Source organism: Gymnodraco acuticeps, unplaced genomic scaffold, assembly GCF_902827175.1.
Source record: "Gymnodraco acuticeps unplaced genomic scaffold, fGymAcu1.1, whole genome shotgun sequence".
Classification (NCBI taxonomy): Eukaryota; Metazoa; Chordata; class Actinopteri; order Perciformes; family Bathydraconidae; genus Gymnodraco; species Gymnodraco acuticeps.
In genome coordinates, this window is record NW_022991436.1 from 1,170,829 (window position 1) to 1,192,498 (window position 21,670).

The 21,670-nt window shown below is 39.7% G+C and overlaps 1 protein-coding gene across 1 annotated transcript in view; it reads right to left on the reverse strand.

Annotated features, from left to right (window-relative positions):
* brinp2 (bone morphogenetic protein/retinoic acid inducible neural-specific 2) overlaps positions 1 to 21,670 on the reverse strand; it is a 207,182-nt gene that overhangs the window by 17,282 nt on the left and 168,230 nt on the right. Inside the window, exon 6 of the mRNA XM_034196280.1 lies at positions 21,113 to 21,349. Coding sequence (XP_034052171.1) covers positions 21,113 to 21,349 — 237 coding nt within the window. The remainder of the gene's footprint in view (positions 1 to 21,112; positions 21,350 to 21,670) is intronic.

Consider the following 21,670-nt stretch of genomic DNA (forward strand, 5'->3'; position numbering starts at 1 on the left):
CACTACTTCTACCTGAGTAGTATAAGTGGTCTACTTTTGCTGGTGGCTGTCCTTAAACCCGCTGACAGGACACCATGTACCAACAGCTCTCATTCAGATTCTGTCCCCGAATCACCAGCTCCAGCTTTCAGCGGAATACAAATGGACCAAATGACAGCCCAATTCCCTCCATGTCAGGCATTGCTGCAGGGGAGGTCTGGCTTTCCAAGCTGGGAAATTGTAACTTTGTGCAACTAAAACCCACAAAAGACAACCTACTTTGCTCTGTCATGGCACCAGCTGAAGCTTGCCTCAGTGAGCCTGACATGTGATCACACGCACAAATCCAAACATATGTGACAGAGTTGAGTTCAACAACTCAAACACTTCCCCTGGCATTACTCAGACCCATTGCCTAAGTGAGAAATGGGAATAATTTATGTCGTGGAAGCCAAAATGTGCACCGGCACAATAAATCGACAAAGTAATACTATCAGGTTGTGCTCTTATTGGACTCTTGTGGGTGATTACACTGCTACTAGCGTTCCATGCTGTGAATGGATCTGGCCCTTCCTACATCCAGGACATGGTTAAACCATACACCCCAGCACGTGCACTCCGCTCTGCATCAGCCAAACGGCTCGCTGCACCCGCACTCAAGGGGGACCCAAGTTCCCATCAGCAAAAACACGTCGGTTTGCTATCCTGGCTCCAAAATGGTGGAAGTCGCTTTGGATAAAAACGTCAGCTAAATGTAATGTAATTGTAACATAGCAAAAAGGTTCAGGGTTGTGCCTTCAGCCTCCACCAAGTCATAAAGAAGATCAATCTAAACCAGTGGCACCAAAATGTTGCTTTCTCGTTCAAGGTCGGTGAGAGCAGTGTATTGACGTATAAGGCAGAGAAGCTGATACATATAAATATCGCTTAAGAGAGGAAGTTTACAAGTCAAAGAGGGGATAATAACAGCCAGCGTGACGTCTTTGTGGTTTCAGAATCCCCCAACTACCTGGTTATATGTATTCTTTGTTAAAGGAATTCCAGTACTATACGCGTTGCAAGTTGCATATTTTCAGTCAATAAGAAAACACCATTCACACACACACACACACACACACACACACACACACACACACACACACACACACACACACACACACACACACACACACACACACACACACACACACACACACTCAAGGTAACAACAGAACAAAGAGGTGTTGTTATTCTTGACCCTGTGAAATGTGACTAGGTACTGCTAACACTGAACATGAAGCTCAATAGGAACATCGATATATAGACAGCGTGTATATACAGGACATTCAATATTTCTACATTGACTGTAAGGCTCTTTCAGCAATACAATCCAAACCTGCTATTCAAATATTTCTAGTGCCTGAGAAAATTATTGTCAGTGTGTGCGTGGGCTTGCTTTGAATACATAAGAATGTGTATAGTAGGGTTGAGAAGAGTTCAGGATTTATTGAATTCCAATTTACCAGGGACCTTTTGGATTCCACTTATTGATTGACACAAAAACTTACCAATTGTTCCTTTTTACTAAACCCCTATACCGAGAACATATGTGGACCGTGCAGTTCCTATCTATGCTGGAAATGAAAAAGGACTATAAACAACTTTTTTAAAAGCCGGGAAACTTAGCAATGATCGGACATATAAAGATAGAAAGACAGGTGATAGAAGTAAAGCCTTTGAAATCACATATGAATGCAGTTATAGTTATATTTGTGTAAGATAGTTAATGCAATGTGCTAGAAGTTAAAGTTGTTTGTGTTTGTTTGTGAGTTCAAAAAGACCTTGGTAGCCACCCAGAGTTCTACTAAAAGTTAATACTCCTTTTGTTCAGCAGGGCTCAAACTAAATATGAATACATTATTCTGTCAATAAAAATAGAGAACAAATATACAGAGTAAATATTATTCTATTAGTAATGCCACCAATCTCCTTTCCAATGGAACCCAACACAGTAAGCCTCAGGACCTCCGTAGCCTTCTTCTTCTCTGCATGAATGAAATCACTACTCTTCCTCCTCACAGTCGTACTGTATTATCCTTTAGGTCAAATTCAACTGACCCTATCTGAAACCAGCACCTTAGGAGGCCGCTGTGCCTTAAGCATAGCTGTTTGAAGATGAGCTATCTCCCTGACTCCTGCCGAGAGATCAGAAAGGGATAATGGATTTAGGCTAACACCGAGGGGTGCTTTCACCTGAGGGAAACACTTCTTGCTCATTCTTTTCTCTTTTATTTATCTGTGGAGGGCTGACAGAACACATATGCTTTTTTCAGCAATGTTCTGCTTCACACTTGCATGGTTACACACATTTGGGAGCTGTCGGGTTGCGGAGCTGCTTCAGTGGAGCAGCTGGAGGTTGCTCAAGGACATTTTAACAGCAGCTGCTAAAAGAACGGAAATACATCATTGGTTCACTTCAGTTTTATATCCACCTTGATTGAGGTATTGTCTGAAGATGTGAAATTGCTGTGTATTATTGCCTGCAAACTATAGGGTGTCGCTGTGGTGAATACGTTTGAGGGTACTTGGGAGAATGATATGGGGAATGACTGTTAAGGTCCTTACACACCAAGCTGATTTTCGGCGTCAATAGATGTCAAGCCTTCGATGAGCGTCATGTCACCCTACCCAGATCGGTGTGTCTTGGTGTGTACTGCATTGTCGTGTCTTTTCGGCCGTGCGGACACCTTCCGCCGCCGATTTGACATGTTGGATCAGGAGGCTGTCGGCCAAAGGCCGTCGGCCAAAGAGATCACTCTGATTGGCTGTTCAGCTTAGCGAATCAGTGCATGAGAAGCGAAACGGAAGTGAGGGACCCAAACAAACTATTAAGAAGGCAAATCTGAGATTTCATTTAACTCCAGCTCTCGACACAGGTTCGGGAAAGCCCCGTGAGCTTCTCGTTGTAGAGTGAAAATGGAACGCACACGCTATTTGTTGTTTGTTTATATCACGCAGTCTGTCTTCCGGTTGTTGCCTCTTTTGAATGACGAATACACACTACCGACACCTGCTGGTAAGGAGAGTTATTGCCACTGACGCATGCGCAGTTCGTACGTGCAGCTTGGCCGTCGGCTGAAGTCTTTGCGGTGTGTTCCAGTGCGACACTTGGCCAAGACGCAGGAGACGTGAGGCGACGTTCCGTCGGGACGTGTTCTTTGGTGTCAGTTTGGTGTGTAAAGACCTTTAGGCAGCTCTGATTTGTGTGTGTGTGTGTGTGTGTGTGTGTGTGTGTGTGTGTGTGTGTGTGTGTGTGTGTGTGTGTGTGTGTGTGTGTGTGTGTGTGTCACAGTAAGAAGGGATCTGAAATGTTCTATATGCAGGGCTGCACATAACTGGTGCGCAGGTGCGCACCTCCGCCAAAAAAAGAGCACCGGGTCATTTGAAACAAAGCGCATTTGCGTACCAACATTGAGAGGGAGAGAGAGAAGAGAAAATAGAAAATAGAGGAGAGAGGAGAGATGAGAGAGTGAGAAGAGAGAGAGAGAGAAAGATATTTGCGAGTTGCATATGAACCATGATATGAACTCAGGGCCGGCCCGTAGCACTGGCTAGATGTTCGCCTAGGCCGCCAGATCTGTGGAGGCGCTGCGCTGGCAGCTCTGGGAGGGAAAAAAACATTTTGACCGTTGGGGCTCATCCTAATTTTCGGCCTTGATGTAACAATATTCACAATTAAGTAAATGTCACACCCTTTTCACCCCGGTTACACGTTTCATTTGCCCTGTACGATGGGCGCTGTAAGTGATGAAAATGGGGGATGTTGGCTTATCTGGCGCCCGCAGCTCACAGACAAAATGCGAGTGAGCGAGGGAGAGAGCGAGGGTGGTACCAGCGCTGTTGTTATTATAATCTGGTGCCGTGCTAGCTGCTCTAACGGAGATAAGAAGAAGATGTTTCTACAATAATGTGGAGGGAGAGTCCTCTCCATTCAGACTGAGAGGCTGATAAGTTAACTACAGCTCAGTGAGGTAAAGGACTCTTAGTCTAAATTCAAACGGTTTGGTCACAATTTATGTAAACACATATTTCCAAGGCACTCCTTTGTAATTATTGGGATAAACAGGTTTTAAATCATTCCAATGTATACTATAGGATAGTAACCAAAAATATCCTTTAAAACTGGAGAGATAAAAAAAAAATGCATAAATAAATGTTAAGGTAAAATAAGATATGAATGAACAACACAAATAAAATAAGTTACATTAATTTGTTATTGGCTATGGTAGGCTATTGGTTATGTTCACATACTTATTTGATTACATCCACTTGTCTAAGATGACAACGGAGACTTTCGACCCAAAACCAGCTGTTGACTTGTGGATGCAAGCAGCTAATCACAGACTCAACCAGAGAGGAAGAAGTAGGCCTACATCATCAGCTACCATGTCTGACAGAGAGGAAGACAGAGAGGAGAACAGTCAGGAGGGTAGTGATGCTTGTAGGATTACTGGTCGTGCTAATGTTGTCTTGTGTTCACCTCTGTATGTGTGTTCTGTGTTCACCTCTGCATGTGTGTTCAGTGCTGTGTGTCTGGCAAATAAAGTCAAGACCCCTCAAAAGTTACGGTTTATTTCATTTTAAGGATGAGCACCAAGCAACATCTCCAGGTGCTCCTTTGAGAACCAGGGCAAAAAAGTTATGTGCACCCCTGTCTATATGTGTTTTCATTCATCGTTGAAGCTACCTAAATGCCACAGCTTTATTGCAGACAGCACTGGCATTTGTAAAAGAGATGTCTTTTAGATTGACATCTTTGAAGCAAACAGTGAAGCTACATAACACAATCTGTTTCCCTGGTAAAAACAAAAGATCAATTTGTATGTTACTGGTTTGGTTGGACACAAAGCACTTTTCCCTAATGCCTGTCTTACACTACCTGTTACCAAGAGAAGTTATCAACTGACTGCCTGACCAACACTTGCTAAACTATAAATCACAGCCCTGGTATGCTTTAAACAAAGGCTGAGTTTTTTTAATCAGGTCTTTTACTCTCTTTACCTGTATGAGATGTGTACCTAATATTTTATGACTACACAGAGAGAATATGAGTAGTAGAATTGGTAGTTTATTAATTAATTTTCTATTTACTTTTCTATTTACTATTGGCTGTCGTATTTTGCTATTTAATGGGTTTTACTGTTAACTTCTGTTTTCAATATGCCCACCTTAGCAAACAATGAAACGTATTCAATCAGGCATACAACTGTTGTCATCAATGTCCATGTTTTACAGCATGCTTTGTGCATCATGTTTTGCACTTATTATGTTTTGCACTTTTCACCCAAAGGAATTCAGTCCAAACGTACTTTTCAGCTGTAAGCAGGATTTTTCCTTGGTTCATGTCGTCAGCCTGTGAGAAAGCACGCAGCCGCCTCCCCATTATTATTATTAAAAGATAAATGGAGGACAGAAACATGGTGGCTAACTCCTACAGTACTTAACCAATGTAAGGCATTCCTTAACATGCCGACCTCACACATTAAGGAGAAGCCATTCCGGGGTCTGATGGCTGTGGCTAATAAGGGGGCATTAACCTTGAATGCTCCCAAGGTCTCAGATAGCAAAGGGAACCCAGATGGGCCAGAGCTGCGTTTGCCTGCAGACAGATGGGTTTTAATGGTGCAACCGCTCAAGCTGCAAACGATTCCAAGTTATAGCAGCAAGCACTCTGTTTATTTTTTTACACCTTCTACATTACCGCTGAGTTCTTTTACGTGTGAAGGTTATGACGTCAAATGGACAAGTAAGCTATTTGTAAAGCAGAATGACCAGCAATTATGGAGATTATTCACATTGGAATCACTTCACGTGTTACATATTTAGATTTAAACAGCACTTTAACACATGAAAAATCATTGGAGCAGTGTCCAACATGTCACAGGGATGCAGCCTGTATGGGTACACAAACATTTTTCAACGTATGGTGCTGGTCAAATGTTTTTCCAGCAACAAACAAGACCACTTTGTCTAGCTTTTCTGCTTTGTAAATAATATTTAAATCAACAAGGGGATAGGATTCTAGGAACTGCAGTGTCAATTTGCCAGGTCCCATTATACCTCTACCAAGTTGAATTGCACCCAGATGAATCCCCTGATTAATCATCTAGCACCAACATGAGGTTCATGCTTTTGGTTCAGAGTGAAACATATCTACAATTGGATTGCCATACAATGTGATACTGATATTCCCCAATGGTGAACCATAACAACTTTGGTTATCACCTGGCTTTAATTTAGTGCCATCATCAGGTTAAAACAATACTTTGGTTTATGACCAAACACATGTAAAACATCCCCATTAGTATTTTCTACTAAGGTAATTTCCTAATGGACTTGGATGAACTTGCTTTTATATATTGTGTTTAGTGCAGTTTCATTTTTACTTTGTATTGTGCAACTTCTGGACCAAAATGACTCAAATCAACAAAAAATTGTATATTGTGTTCGAAGTGTTGCTGTTTTGTTGTTCGTCAAGGTCCTTGTCGTTAGCCATATGCTTCCTTTTCTCACATTGTGTTTGAAGGGTCTCTGAAGTAACGTCTTTCTGAACTGACTCAACAAGCTGCATAATCTGATTTATTTCCTCTTACAGCCTAAGGAGAGCCATTTTGTCTTACAATCCTTGGGAGCCTTAACCTTGTGATTCTTACAAGCTGTGCTTTTAAACGACTACACTTTTTTGAAGGAACAAGGTAACATTTCTCTCGTTTTAACTTTGTAGTTTATATTTGTTATTTTTTTATTAACCTTTCTCTCTCTAAAACCCAGCAAGCGTTCCACATTCAAAGACATCAAAGTAATAAAAGACACCATTGCAGACTCACATTTTGCCTCTGTAAAATACTTTTATGAGTAGTTACACAACATGCAAGAACACCCAAATATCATCCTCCTGGTGACATCAATCATCCTCTTTATCCTTGATGCTCATTTATCATTTATCATTATGGAAGTTTTGATAGCCTGGATTTGCACATACAATCCCCCAGATGCTACATTTAGCCTGTATGTATTGATCAAATTACTAAGGCTGAGGGTGTCCTATGGCTATTGTGTCAGCAATTACAGGTGAGATCGTTTCTCCTCAATGAAGAGTATGTAATGGTGCTATTCATCTTTGTTCTCTCGGAGGAGCAAGTAGTGTTATAGCTCTTTCTGCAATACTTCTGAGATGTTTAGAGCCCAGGGCAAAGCAAAGGTAGGAGATGTTTGCTAGAAGCTTAGACTGCACGGAGCAATCTGTACCGAAGCAAAGGGAATTACTTTGTTCACTGAGGGGACTGGAGGGTTGGGAGTTGGAGAGACTGGTTTGAGAGAATGGCTGATTAATAGATCCCTGTAAGGGATTTGGTAAGGGTTGGCAAACTTGTGCTGAAGAATTCAAATAGACTTTCCTCCCTCTGTCTACACTAAACTTTTAACAGAGAGGGAAATAATTAAAAATCCAAATGAAGAGCCCATTGTGAATTTATGAATAGCAAATTTGGTCTCAATTATCTCCCACCAATAAGCTGTCACTACTGAGGTAAGTCATGTGGGGTTATAAATACCTGATGTTATCTTCAGAGAATGAATGGTGATCATCCTATCATAATGACTCGTGTCTACTGACTAACCGGCTTGAGTTACTGCCTGATATAAACAGATACATTAATCGGCTGCTTCGTTAATTAAATCAAAGCTCACAGAGTGACTGAGACACTAATTGTTAAAACTGTCTTAATAATAGGTCGGGCTCATTACGGAACAAACAATGAATGTAGATTTATTAAGTCTGCTCCTCATGTCTAAAATCTCGATCATTCACAAACGGCAAGATTGCCAATATATTCTACTTTAAAGGAGACCTATCATGCTATATATGAATAATATATTGTAGGGCCATACCTATATAAGGTATATTTATACGTTTTCTTTTTCAAAATACCAAACAGATCATGCATTTTAGCCATGCCTCATTTTGCTCTATTTTGCTCTCCTCCACCCCTGTCTTTGCATGCGCTGCAGGCAGCTGACCACGCCCCCCTGCAAAGGAGGGGGCCGAGTTACAAGCGTCATGTTACCATGCCACGGCAACCTCTCATTCCCCTGATTGGTGGAGAGTTGGCCATATAGGCGGAGCTCCTCGTCACTGACGCCAGACTACTTTCAAATCTGTATCAGTCTGTATCAGATCTGTTGCAGCGGAGGAAAAGAGAGAGGGTTGTGTTTTCTGACACTTGGTGAGTTCCCTGACACACCGGGGACACATATGCATGTATAAAATACGTACAAAAGGTGCATTTTGCATGATAGGTTCCCTTTAATATCTATATATCTAATCTTTTTATAATGATAAACAAAAGCTGTAGAATAGAAAAAGAACCTTGCAACTGGGGTTTTTGCCAGTATCTGTATTGACACAATGCACTTCTGAGGTGAATTTTTGCAACACAATTCAAGTCATTCTACAAAGAAACACGGATCCTTTAAGCCCGCGTCACACTGTCCCGAAATTGACACCAGATGGACACACGAATATGGAATTGTGAATTTCGCATGAAGATGGCCCCGAAGATGGTCAACGGCCAAGCAACAGCTGAAGCAACAGCCGAAGCAAGTACGATACCTACAGAAGGCCACACGATGGTGCCCGAACCACACACCAAGGCAACATTTGCATTACATTTAAGACATACAACTGCAACGAAAGTAACAAAAACAATTATGTTAAAGTACTATGGGACTTAACATTTTGGACACTTGAGATTGTATATAATAAAAATTGTCATTGATATTTTCAGACTTTGTTCCTTACTTTCTCCGTCTTTATATGTAGAAGATATTAAGTTTTCTCCATCATGTTGTTTCCATAGCAACAACAACTTCCTGTCAACAGCGTAAACTCGCCTTCAAAATAAAAGCATCTAAATAAAACAGAAAGTTAACCTAAATTACATGTAAGACATACAACTGCAACGGAAGTAACAAAAACAATGTAATATCCTTTTCAGTTTCACAGAACACAAATTGGGTTTACATGATTGCAAGGATACATTGCACACCGTGGTCCCATCTCGATGTCATCGTACTATTATACGATGGCTACACAACGGCATTGCAAGGGCTTCACGTAGTCGTGTTGCCTTCCTAAGACAATCGGACAGCTTCTTGTTTCCTTCGTATTGTCTTCGTGAGGCGAAAAGATGCCCTCACGCTGGCCTTACGAAGGGCAACATGGACGCACAAATTCAACACGAAAATGAACCTTCGCAAGGTTTTTCGGCAATTTTTTGTCATGCCAAAGATTTTGCCACTGCTCACGAAGTTGCTGCCGGAGCCTGAGAAACTCCACCGGCGGTCATACGATGGCTTAAGATGCCCTCACGAATGGCCCGATGTTGCTACGATCAGAGCCGAATTTGAACATTTCCTTTATCGTGTGTCCATCGGGTGTCAATTTCGGGACAGTGTGAGACAGGCCTTAGCTGATGAAACCGAGGAGCAAAATATTGCATTATCATGTAGATGACAATTATTTAGCTTTATCCTTTGAAGCCAGTATCTACACATGAGAGTGCAACCGACTTCCATGCATGGCATGCCACCATTCCTTTGTGACAAAAAGCTATAAATAGATATGAGCCTTTCTGTAAAATATGACTATAGGTGTAAGTGCTCCTGTTGGAATCTCTACTCCTCAGATCATAAAGTTCATTCCAGAGAGGATGAACTTTACAAGGCCCTATCTTTGGTCGTAGAGGCTCTTTAATGAGCTAATCATTAACTGTGAGGCCCGTCTGCATGGTCCTTTGCAGCTTCGACCCACACTAACACACAGGCAGACACAAACACACACATACAGAGATACAAACAACAGCTACACTAAGTTAGACACACATGCACACAAGCTGGAATGACATTTGATTGGCTGTGTTTCTGTGGTCTAATTGAGTCTCCGGAGATTTGGGTTGGCACCCAGAAAAGCCTTGGTCCAGCCAGTCAAACTAGAAACAGATGACAGCAACAAGGAGAGGTTCAACACACACAATGTTTGCTTTTCAAACAAATTCAACAACTCAGCCAGCCAGAGTTTCATCTTAGTAAATTGACCTGTCTATGTTCATTATTTAAAACAAATCTTTTAAAGTTGAGCTATTTCGACTGCAAGGTCTATCCACTTTAAGTCAAAAGTCAGTCTTGAAAAGTTTATCCCAAATGGTGTCTGACCTGGACAATTTACACAGCCCCAGTTCTACGTTTTTCTAGGATATCACATAATATGCCTAGTTGTGGTTTGTATGATTGATCCTGTTCCAATACACAGTTTTATTGCAACATATAATATAGTTAAAATATATCCATTGATTTAAGTTATTCCATTCATTAAAATGCTTGTACTTGTTCAATTGTCAGAAAAAAGCTTAACAGGTTATTGGATAATGGATTATGGCTAATAATAGTGCCATGAATTGCGCATCATTTGCAACCGCTACCTGCACCGTGTCAAGCTCCGAATCAAAAAAGATATTGCTCAATACATTATATTTCTTGTCCACTTGGTGGGGAAACAGACCATATCATCACCATCACCATATCCATCACTCACATATCAACCTAACCCAACTCCTGAGAAAGATAATCTGGTAATTTAGCTTGAAATGTATGTAGTGACAAGACCTCATCATCGTCGACGAAAACATCAACCCCAACCCTGCCAACAACATCCCCTTCCTCCATCTATGACATCTACACAGAAGCCAGACTCAGACACATTCTCAACATTTGCTGGGACTCACACAGCAATTCTTGTAATTTCTTCAATTGGCCTCAGAAATTAAAACTGGAACCCCAAACACACTGTCCAATAATTTGCATCACTGTCTAAGCAATCAAGCACCACCTTCCCCAATGCAGATGTCTATTTCTCCCTCCTCAACTTTTCCCCACATCTCACCTCAACACAGCAACATACCCTCACAATAATCAACAACATCATAGCCAAACACTTTCCAACACTCACTCGCCCTCCCACAACACAAATTCAACACAGAAGAGGATCATCTCACTTAGACCACCACCAAAGCCAATCGCTTATTCAGGAATCTGTGCAACCAACTCCAACTCAATTACATAAAACTACTTACACACAAACACCCACCCACCCACAGATTGGTAGACAAGTGCAAATTATTCCTAACCTGGAACCTCAAACCCCAACCCTAACCCTAACCCAAACCCATACCCTACTCCTGGGAAAAATAATCAGGTAATTTAGTTTGAAATGTATGTAGTGGCAAACTTTATTTTTCTGTTGCTTGGTGCAAGGCAGGTAGCTTTATAAAAAAAAACTGCTGTGCTGAATAATAAACATTTGATTAATTAATACAATAAATATTTAGTGCAGCTTAAGGCGCACATTGGATATTGAAGGGTTTAGATGGCTTATTATTTAACAAATACATATATAGTAAATATAACAGTTACATAGTATTTTAAATTCTTTTAGATTACATATTATTTCAACAAATTAATAATGGAGCTTAGAATCCCCTGCCACCTGTGTTTACTGTCTTGCTCTTCTAAATCCTTAGCTCAAAGTGCACGTTTACCAATCACCCACCTCACGATAAACTCTCACAGGTTCAAAGCTCTGTCTGACTGCCTGGTTGAGCCACACATGCTCCCTGTGTAGTGAGAAACATCTCAAGTCCCTAACTGCCGCGGTTACCTGGTAAATGATGTATCCCCATAGCACCTCTACACAACTGTCTTAGTAATGCTTCACGTAGGTTGTCTCCAGGAAGTGAGGTGGGTAAAGCGATAAGAGTGTTCATTACACCAAACAGAACCCCTGGAGGAAAGGATTGCACCTCCTTCATTACCTCTTATCTCTATCTCATGGAAAAGGGGGAGTTTTTCCTCAAGACATGGGGAGGAGTAGATGAAAATTAAATCGTAGAAGCTCTGTGTGTGTTTCCTTGTGTGTGTGAGTGTGTGTCCTACAGCGCAGGATCTCCTTTTATCCCCTGCTGTTAAAAAGGAACTCTTACAGACTGCTTTTTAAAACTTGATGCTTAATTTACTCTGCAATAAATCCTTAAAGTATAGCTCTTTGACAGAACTTGCCATTTTAGTTTCCTGTCTGAACTTCTTCTGTCTGGGTCCTCTTTTCTTTTGCTTGCCATTTCCTCCCCTTACTTTTATGTATTTCACTCTTCACTATACAGGCAATAGAATGTTTACATTCTACTGGAGATCCTCTGTCTTCTCATTTCCACCCTCCTCTCACCTATTCTGTTCTGATTTACCCTTCTGCTTCCTCTTCCTGTCCTCCCCTTTGCTCCCTCTTTCCCTATCTCATCTGGGATATTCTGCTTTCATCTCCTTTCCTTCACTTTCCTGTTATCTCTTTCCCTTAATTGATTCTTCTCCCTCATTCCATCTCATATTTGTGTTGAAGGATTAATAGCTACCAGGTTACACCCTGCAGAGCAAAGATGTCACATCCTCTCACCCGGAGCAAGTCCTGAGATGAACTGCCGCCGACTGCCTATTTATCATTCTGTGGCTCTATATGCCTGAATGTGGAATAAGTTAGGGAGGGAAAGATAATATTGAGCACAAATGATGAGCTGCTCTATTTCATAGCAGCTTGTCTTGCTTGTGTCCCCTACACTTGGCCTCAGGCTGTTTTGTTTCTGTTGAAAAATAAATACTATATCTTTGTCTGTCATTCTGTGTCTCTTTATATAATTCTCCATCCTCTCCATCCCCTCCCAACTAAAACCTCCTCCACAGACATCTGTGCTGGTTAGCCAATACCAGCGGTCAAGTCATCTGGGAGATAATAATTGTTCCACCACAACACACAAACGAAGAAAGTGGCTGCCCACTCTTTCTGTACTTCTTCTCTTCAGACTTTCTCCCTCCATGCCTGTATATATGTTGTTGCTATAAGGAAGATGCAAGAGATCAAATACAGATCAATACAAGCCATAAAGAGTCAGATACAAGGAAAAAACATAAAATAAGAGAGATGCAAATAGATTAAAATACACAACAAGAACATGATGGCAAGTACACCCTTAGAAACTGGATTATTCCCAGCAGTTACCAGTACAGTATGTCTCACTGTTTAAAGGATTTTTAAGGAAACAACAGGTGTTGAAAGTGAGCTAGAAATCGTCACGGGAAACAAGAAGCTATACTCTACACACTAGTAAGACCCCTCTCAAATTAAAAGAAAAACACATGGCAATTTCAGATAATAGATCTCATTAGGTGTATGTGCATTACACCAACATGGTATAAAATGAAAAAAACAAACATACTGCAATTACGTTCCTCTATTATCCTCAAATACGCTGGTTTCCAACTTGCCTAATTAGCTGCGGCCTAATTAGCTGTGGCACATAACTGGAACAGCATCTGGATTTTAGACGCTTAAAGAGGTGGTGAAGCAAGTGCATGAGAGGGGCTTTTTTGCACAAGAAAATGAAAAGGGCTCATCTTCAAGAGAGAATAATGATACACAGAAAATGCTGTGGTAATGAGGTTATCAACGTTACATTTTGCCTTGATGGTGGTGATTTATAAAAGGTCAGGGCTGAACACAAAAGGATGAGAAATCCTCCCCTGAGGCATTTTTACAATAAAGCCTGTCTTAGTTATAATGACAAAACCCCTTTACATTATGTTGACATTCAATATAACTTATTTATACAAACAAGCTTTTAACTAATCTGTATTTTTCCCTTTCAGTTAGTAATAGCCAGTATTCTTTTGTCAACTCTAATGCAAACCTCCGGCAGCTCATGCCTGGCAACGGAAGACTTCTAATCTTTTAGGCGACCACCCACTCAGTAGCTGAATAACCACAAGATGCGGTGAGGGCGACCTTCACTGACGGCTTCATGAAATCTATTAGAGGTAAATTAATGTTGAAATATGTGTGTGGTTGTATGTGTATGTGTGTCTTGACGCATTCGAGGAAAATGATCAGGGAAGTTAGCCTGGCGGACCAGTACGATGTAAAATTGCTGTTTTTAGAATAATATTTATGATGACTGAATAAACTAAAGTAAAGTAAAAATACAGATGGATGAACAACCCCAATAAAAAGGCCACTCTGCTTGATACATCCCAAAGTAATACCTTAATCCAATTCTCAGGTAATCTTTTTTCATTGTAAACAAGAACTCAAATTTTCAAAGGTTAAGGTTGTTCCTAAATTCAAGTAGAATCAGCATGAGCAAAGGTGAGACACAGGTGTTTAAATGCTAAGCTGCCAAGTCAGATGATTTCATCAATAAAAAAAAATCCTATTCAAATGTAGAGAGAAGTCAATTCTATTAAAAAACAAAACTCCCACCTTTACCACCAAGTTCTAAATCTAGTGGCTGTTTAGCCTTAGGTCATTATGTTATCTGTTCAGCTTCCAACAGACGTGTTGCTGCCACTGCATTTGTTTGAGAATGATTTCACAAGGACTCTTCCTGAAAATAGCAATTATAGCTGAGCAGCCAGCTCCATGAGTCTGATCGCTCTTTAGCCTTTCACTGCTGATATTAAACACAAGGCCTTGAGGGCCAAAGATGTCAAGACTTCAATGGGGGAGGATAACTTTTAAGATCTTTCTTTCTTATGTCCTATACGTCTACTGCAATAATACATAATATATTATTTACTGAATGTATTTATTCCAGCAAACACTTACTGCATAGTGCCCACGTTTAGACAATTGCCTCAGGTGGTTGCTCTGTATACACATGGATATAGCAGTGACCTTAAAAACAATATTGCTTATAGTTTATAGTGTTGCAAATGGTCCAACTTGTCAAAAAGGCCAGAACAGCCAAAGGCATTCTTTTAATTATGTATTGCACAAAGGCATGTAAAGACAGGAACAAGCTCCTCTGAACTCTGAATTCTCAAAGTATTTTAAATTATTTTTGGAATACATCTTTATGCAGAAGACACTATTTGATGTGATACCATCTCTCCTTTAAAACACGTCAAAACGCTCTTGTAACTTTAAATTAGTATGTCATGGAAATACAACATCCATTTCCATTGTCACTGCCAACAGATATCATTTCAAAAGTGTCACATAAAAAAACAATTTTAGTTACTGTTTTAAAGGCAGCCCAAGCCATGGTTCTGTAAACACAGAAACAGTAGAAACGTAGAAAGTAGTTTTTTTAGATGAGGGAGATTTAATTTACATACAGTATTGTCCCCATTCTGAAGCCTTTAGATTCTGTTCACTATTCCACCGGGAACACTCATTATTTTTCTAAATGTAACCAGTGTATTCCGCATTTGGATTAACGAATTTACCCACGGTTTACATTAATTATGTGGCAATATTTGGCTCTGTTTTGGTGCCTTAATCCTGTACAGCAGTTGATATTTCTATTGATTTTCTTACTTACATAAATCTTAATTTCCCCTTCTGTATTTCTATTGATACAGTTAATATCAGATTGGTGAGCACCATTTTTCTCAGTCTTTTGTCCTTTTAGTGTTATAACATTGATATTGAAATCTCATTATCTTTAAGAGCGGGAGCTAACGGTAGCATATGGTCATCATACTTGACTGTTTGATAAAGAGATGTCAATTTGAGTGCAGCTATTTCTTTAGATGGAATCATCAAGTGAATCATCCCTTATTCTTAATAATCCTTCCTTGTCTGTCAGTTTCATTGACAAAAAAATCGAATTAATTCCGATATCCCCATGCTTTAAACAATTAAAATAAATTGGCAAGAGAAATAAAAAAGTCTAATTTAGTTTTTATTCTCAGGAGAAAGTGATAAGCTTTGGGGAAATGTGGAATTAGTTATGCTTGCTGTACTAATCACTCAATGGATATTCTGGGTGAAAAGATCTCTCTTGGATAGACATTTCTGATCTGTAAAATCAAATTTGATTATTTGGCAATTGGTTTCTAAACATGCCATGTTTTAAAGGCTCCCATTGTTCAGTGCCTGGCAAGATGAACATGCTGGACTGTAATAAAATCCTTTATTCAGAGTCCAAGCACATGCTGCTTAACTTTTCTTTCACTACAACGGTACTTTGAGATAATGTCAACAACAGCTGTAACAAACATGTGCCAGATGAATGAATTTAGTTTGGGATTCCTGCTAAAGAAGAAGAAAGAAAGAAGGAGGACCAGTCTTAAAGAGAGGAACGAGGACAAAAGAAAAAAAGAAGAAATGAAGAAAACACAAGGAAGACTGCCTGTGCAAATGCACTAGAATAAATGAGGGAAATGAAATGAGAAGGTAGAGGAAGAAATGTTGCCAAATCTTGAGCTGAGGCAAAACTCATCTCTGGGAAAAAAATAATCCCCCTTTCTTTTGTTGTTTTGACAAATCCAGGAAGTGCTTGTTCTACATCTACACCCTGAGACGGCATGCTTTATGGCGGCAATACAGACGGAAATGGGCAGAGATTCAAAGCAGCGGGGTCTTGATAGTGTTGAGTGGAATGCATGCCAGGACTATTTGTATGTGATACCAAGTATCACACGGATTCCTGTTTAGCTTGCAGGGATGCCTTTCATTAACATAATGGAGGAAGAGAGACAATTAGACGATTTGTACTGCATCGCTTAACTAAAAGAGGAGCCACGCGATGCAGAACAGAGCATGTTCTAGAAACTGTTGGAAGATTTGTACTAAGAGAGCGACATGTGTAAACATTTATGATCAGGATTTATGGGTCCATAGTATACAGCTTCCAGTTGTAGCAAGGATATGATGGTTAAATAGTGCTGTCTTTCACAGCTATAGATGTACCCCTCAGAAAGGGAAACAAAAGGAAAGGACAACGAACAGTAAGATTTACACTTAAGTTTACTGTTCTAAACAATATTGATGGGCCTTTTGATGGGACAACACAAGTAATGTTTGGTAAGTGGTGCTGCCATACTTACATGCTCACAGTAACAATGCTATAGTTGGTAGGACTTGATGCACATGGATGATAAAAAAACATTTCTGATAGCTTATGCTTAACGTTTAATGATATATCTCTCCCTCCTTTGGCCAACATTAATTGCAGACAGCAGGAGATTAAAGTCTCTCTTCTGGAAATCACTAGTATTTTTCCACTTTCCTGACTCTGTCGTTCTCTCAGTGGAGAGTTAAAACTGCCTCATACCCACCCTCGGAGCCGGGAATTGGATCTCAATTACCGAGAAGCTCCGTCTAATGTTTCATGTATGAGTGACCTCATTAGTAACTTACACCCTGTCCTCACCCTCTGGAACATGTATGGTGGCCGAAAACTCACATTCCCCCTCATCGGCTGAGGTCATATCGCAAAGGTCTAGCATAATAGGCTTGGTTGTTGGATGAAACATTCTTATTGATATGCTAATGTTCAACCAATCACAATCACAATTCGACTATCCTGTGAGTTGGTCTAGCATTGTGTAACCTATGGCTCAGGATGGTTAATTCATTCTGAAGCCATCCTTAGGGAAAATTGACTTATTGTTCAAAGTGATTCATCTCCCATAAAGTAATAGAAAAGCAATCCTCCTGACTGAATATATCCATGAATTCATCATTGTTTAACTTATTTGAATGGGACTCATTTATTCCTTAACTTATTTAAAATACCAAACGTTTTTTATCTGATGGTTTTGGTTACTTTTGTTGTTCACATTGGCTTTTGTTTAAGTGAATTTAAATTAAAAGATAATCCAACATTTTAAAAACATTTAACCATTTAACCTTTTCTAAAAGTCTCGGTAGAACATAAGAAAGCACTGACAGACTGACTTAGGTTCTGGTCTTTTCATGTTGCCTGTTTTTTGAAAATGATTTCATGGTACCGTACCATACGGTATAGTATGTTGGAAACCGTGACATCTGACCACTAAATATAAAGCTTAAAGGTCCAAAATGTCATACAAATAGTATAATGTCCATGTTCTGTCTGTTGAAACACCAACGGTAAAATAGTTCTGGACTCAACTTATTCACACATTAAATCTTTTTTGTCCTTCTTCTGTCTCTGCGAAACACATGAACAATCTCTCTCGCACACATGCTATGCTCGCAGTTGTTTTCCCCTCGCCAAAATAAGTGTATCAGCCCATCACAGCAGACGAGATTCAGATGAACTTGCAGGCTCCCCCGGAAGCTAAAAAAACAAGGATGCAAAACATGGAACAGAGATAGTAAGACAGAGAATGGGGAAGCTCTGAAAGTCAAACAATATTTGCTGTGTAGATTGCCTTACTCTCAATTTGCCGTGTGTGAGTTTTGCTAAGTATAAGAATGTGTATCCTTCATTAAAATTAGATACAACTTTGATGATGCCCTGGATACATGCCTGTGGGTGTACAGGGCACGTCTGTCTGTGCTGCCTGTCCTTGTGTGAGATTTACAGAGGAGCCTTTTATGATTTGTTAACTCAAAGCATACAAGCTTCTGAAATTACTGAAGGCCTAATTTTTCTTGACAAATAGCACAAAGTCAAGCTCCTGACAAAAACCATAAAGTCAGCGGTGCACGAAAAGCCTCGCAATTACACGTCTTCCTCCTCTCTTTTCAAAACTCTGTTAGTGCATCTTTATAAAGATTTAACATGCAGCAAAAGAAAGCAACTCTGCCAAATCAGATGCTGTCAAAATGGGGCTAAGTGAATGCACAGAAAGCTGTTTATCTCCGTAATGTCACTCACAAAGCAATTTCCGAATACATGGCATCACATGCACAATCCCCTGAATTCTGCAGGGAATTACAACACACTCAAAATGTAAGAGAAGCTGCCAAAAACCTGTCTTCAATTACAGCCGGCTTACACCTTCCAAGTCATTAGGAAGTGAGCAGGAGATGTAGCAAAAAAAAAGAAAAGGAAAGAAGCTTCAGCCAATTTAGGAAGTGACACCTGAATGTTCTGCATCATTGGCACAATTACATCACACACCTGTGTCTCGTTCGTTGTGATGAATAGATCTGATAAAGCAGCGGGATGGGTGAACATCGATTTAAAAAGAGTGTGACTGTCTACCTAAGGAAGACTCTTCAGACTGATACTCAACTTTGACACTATAGGATTTAAACATATCCACACAGTACTATAATATGTCTAATAATGTAGTAGTTTCAAAAAGTAAGCTGAAAACAGAAAGGCAAAATCCCAATACACAATTTAGGTAATCAGTTTTGTGTTCTTTAAAGGAAGTTGAGAAGATGCTGATTCCTCATTTATCTTTTCCTTAACTGTGAGATTTCAAAAGACAGCTCAGTGTAGCAACGATTCACACTACTGTGAAGTTATCCTCTTAATTTCACACAAGGGAAAAAGGCCTCCACACTTTCTCTGCATACATTTTTTTTTCCTAAGTATAGCTTTCATAAAAAAATTACTCAAACTTGTAATTCAGCTTTATCCCTTTTATACTAGTACATACAGTATGACCACTATCACTACTACTTTTCCTTCTGATCCTGCTAAGGCAAAATGATATCAGTATGAAGCAGGGACAACAGAATGAAGTGATGAAAAATGAAGAATATTCAAAAGAGAATCTTAGATTGTCCTTGAAGTGCTAGTATTTATTATGTACTTACAAGCAAAACCTGAAAGTTATTTTAGTTTATAGTTTTTACACACTGTATAAACTGTGTTATTGAGAATAAACTGCATTCAACTTGGAGCTATAAATCAGTTTACAATTTTCCAAACAAAAAAATATTACTTTAAAAACATGAAGGCGGAGTGTGGGGTTTTTCACAAGGATGACAAACCTGGATTTTTGTAATTTTCTGCTTTAGTATTTAGGAGGTATTGGACTGTACAAGGCTAAGTTATCAGTACATTTGATCTGAACAGCCAGGGTGTATTCATGCTTCTTTGCTCTTGTTTAATTACTGCTGTTATTTGGAACAGCAAGGCTCCCACCCCCTCCATGCAGAGCGAAGATGAGGAAGATGAGGAGCATGTTCAGCCACAGACTCATCCATGTAACCCATCAAAAATACCTGCCCTTTATGTACACAAGACTTTCGCCGCATTTCTACCTGCACATTTCCATGTTTATATATTTAACCGTTATACATTTCTGTATATAATTACATTCACCTGCTCAAATTCAGAGTTTAACTTGTGTCATTTTTGTTATTTTGATTCATTCTATTACTACATGTTTATTCTTATTTTGTCTTATTTTGTATTATGTGAATGTTGTTCTTATTATCCCATGTGTAATACCAGTGTTTCTGTCTTATTTTGTTGCTGCTACGACCTTTGCATTTCCCCACGGGGCTAAATTAAGGTCCATCTTAACTTAACTTAAAAGCAACACAAACATTTGAAGAGCAACAGAACATCTCCTTTAAGCTTGAACACTCCAAAAACGCCTTCTTACACCCACTAGACTAGACCACCCAAATAGTAACGACCACTGACACTGCTCAGGTGTATACAGTACACTTTTCCCGCTGACATTTTCAGAACTTCCAGCCTTCCTAATCCCTAATACAACCGACAGACATGCAAAAATCATAGTACTGTAGTAACAGATATACTTTTTGTTTTAATTTCAGTGCAGTTCAGTTACAGCTTGCATTGCCCAACGCATGTTTTGTTTCATTTGACAGCAGTGAAAGTGTCCCAAGACTGTGGTTCGGAACTGCTTAAGCTGTTGGTTTCATATAGCAAGTCTTTGATGGTACAGCAGAGAGACAGCCGTGAACAGTATTAAAACATTTCAAACAAATCTCTGTAAACTCATAGTTTAGAACATGTATTAGTAGTACTATTCCTACTTTAACCATACTTGGATAACTACTCTAATTCATACTCAAACACTACTCAGAGTGAGAGCTATCTTTATTTCAGGGTAGACTGTGGAGTATATGGGGCAGGATTTGTTATGGGAGGCAATAGAGAACATCATGGATTTTTGGTTTTTGGGATAGCCTGGAGGATTCCAGAATTCCTAAATTGGATTGATTAAAGGTTAATGCCTATCTTTGCCACTGTTGTATACACCCAAAAAAACCTCACACACCACATCCTTATTTCAGGCAGTATCCACCTCATTGCCCTCCCTACTAGTTTCATATAATACCAGCCCATACCTGAATCCATGAAATCTTGGTTTAAGCCCTGCCAGGCCCCTTTGCTCTTCTCCAGGTTCGCCTCCATGACCTTGATGTCAGCGAAGGGACAGTTGCACTCTGGGAAGCGGGGCGAGCAGCGGCACCAGCAGTCGTTGTTGCGGCAGAGCAACTCGCCCTCTGAGTTGCATGCCACATAGCTGAGGGCTGCCTCCACAAAACGCTCACGCAGGAACTCTGGCAGGACATCTTGCAAGCCTGATAAAGAAAGAAGAAAAACATAGTAAGGTATTAGTTCATTTTCTTTGTTACAAGTTCTACTATGCTTCTATACATTATTTATTTTAAGTCTGAGATGAATTTAAAACATTTGGATAGGGTTTGTACATCAAATGAGTGATTTTCTACTGAATTAAACAATATTTGAAAGAATATACTTGGCAAAGGATTTGTGATTGGCAACATAAATGATTTAAAGCAAAAAATAATTATATTTCTTTAAAAGCAACATTTACTGTAGCATTATCTGCTTGTCATCATTGCTTTTTGATGTAATTGTTTTAAAAGGCATCTTATTAT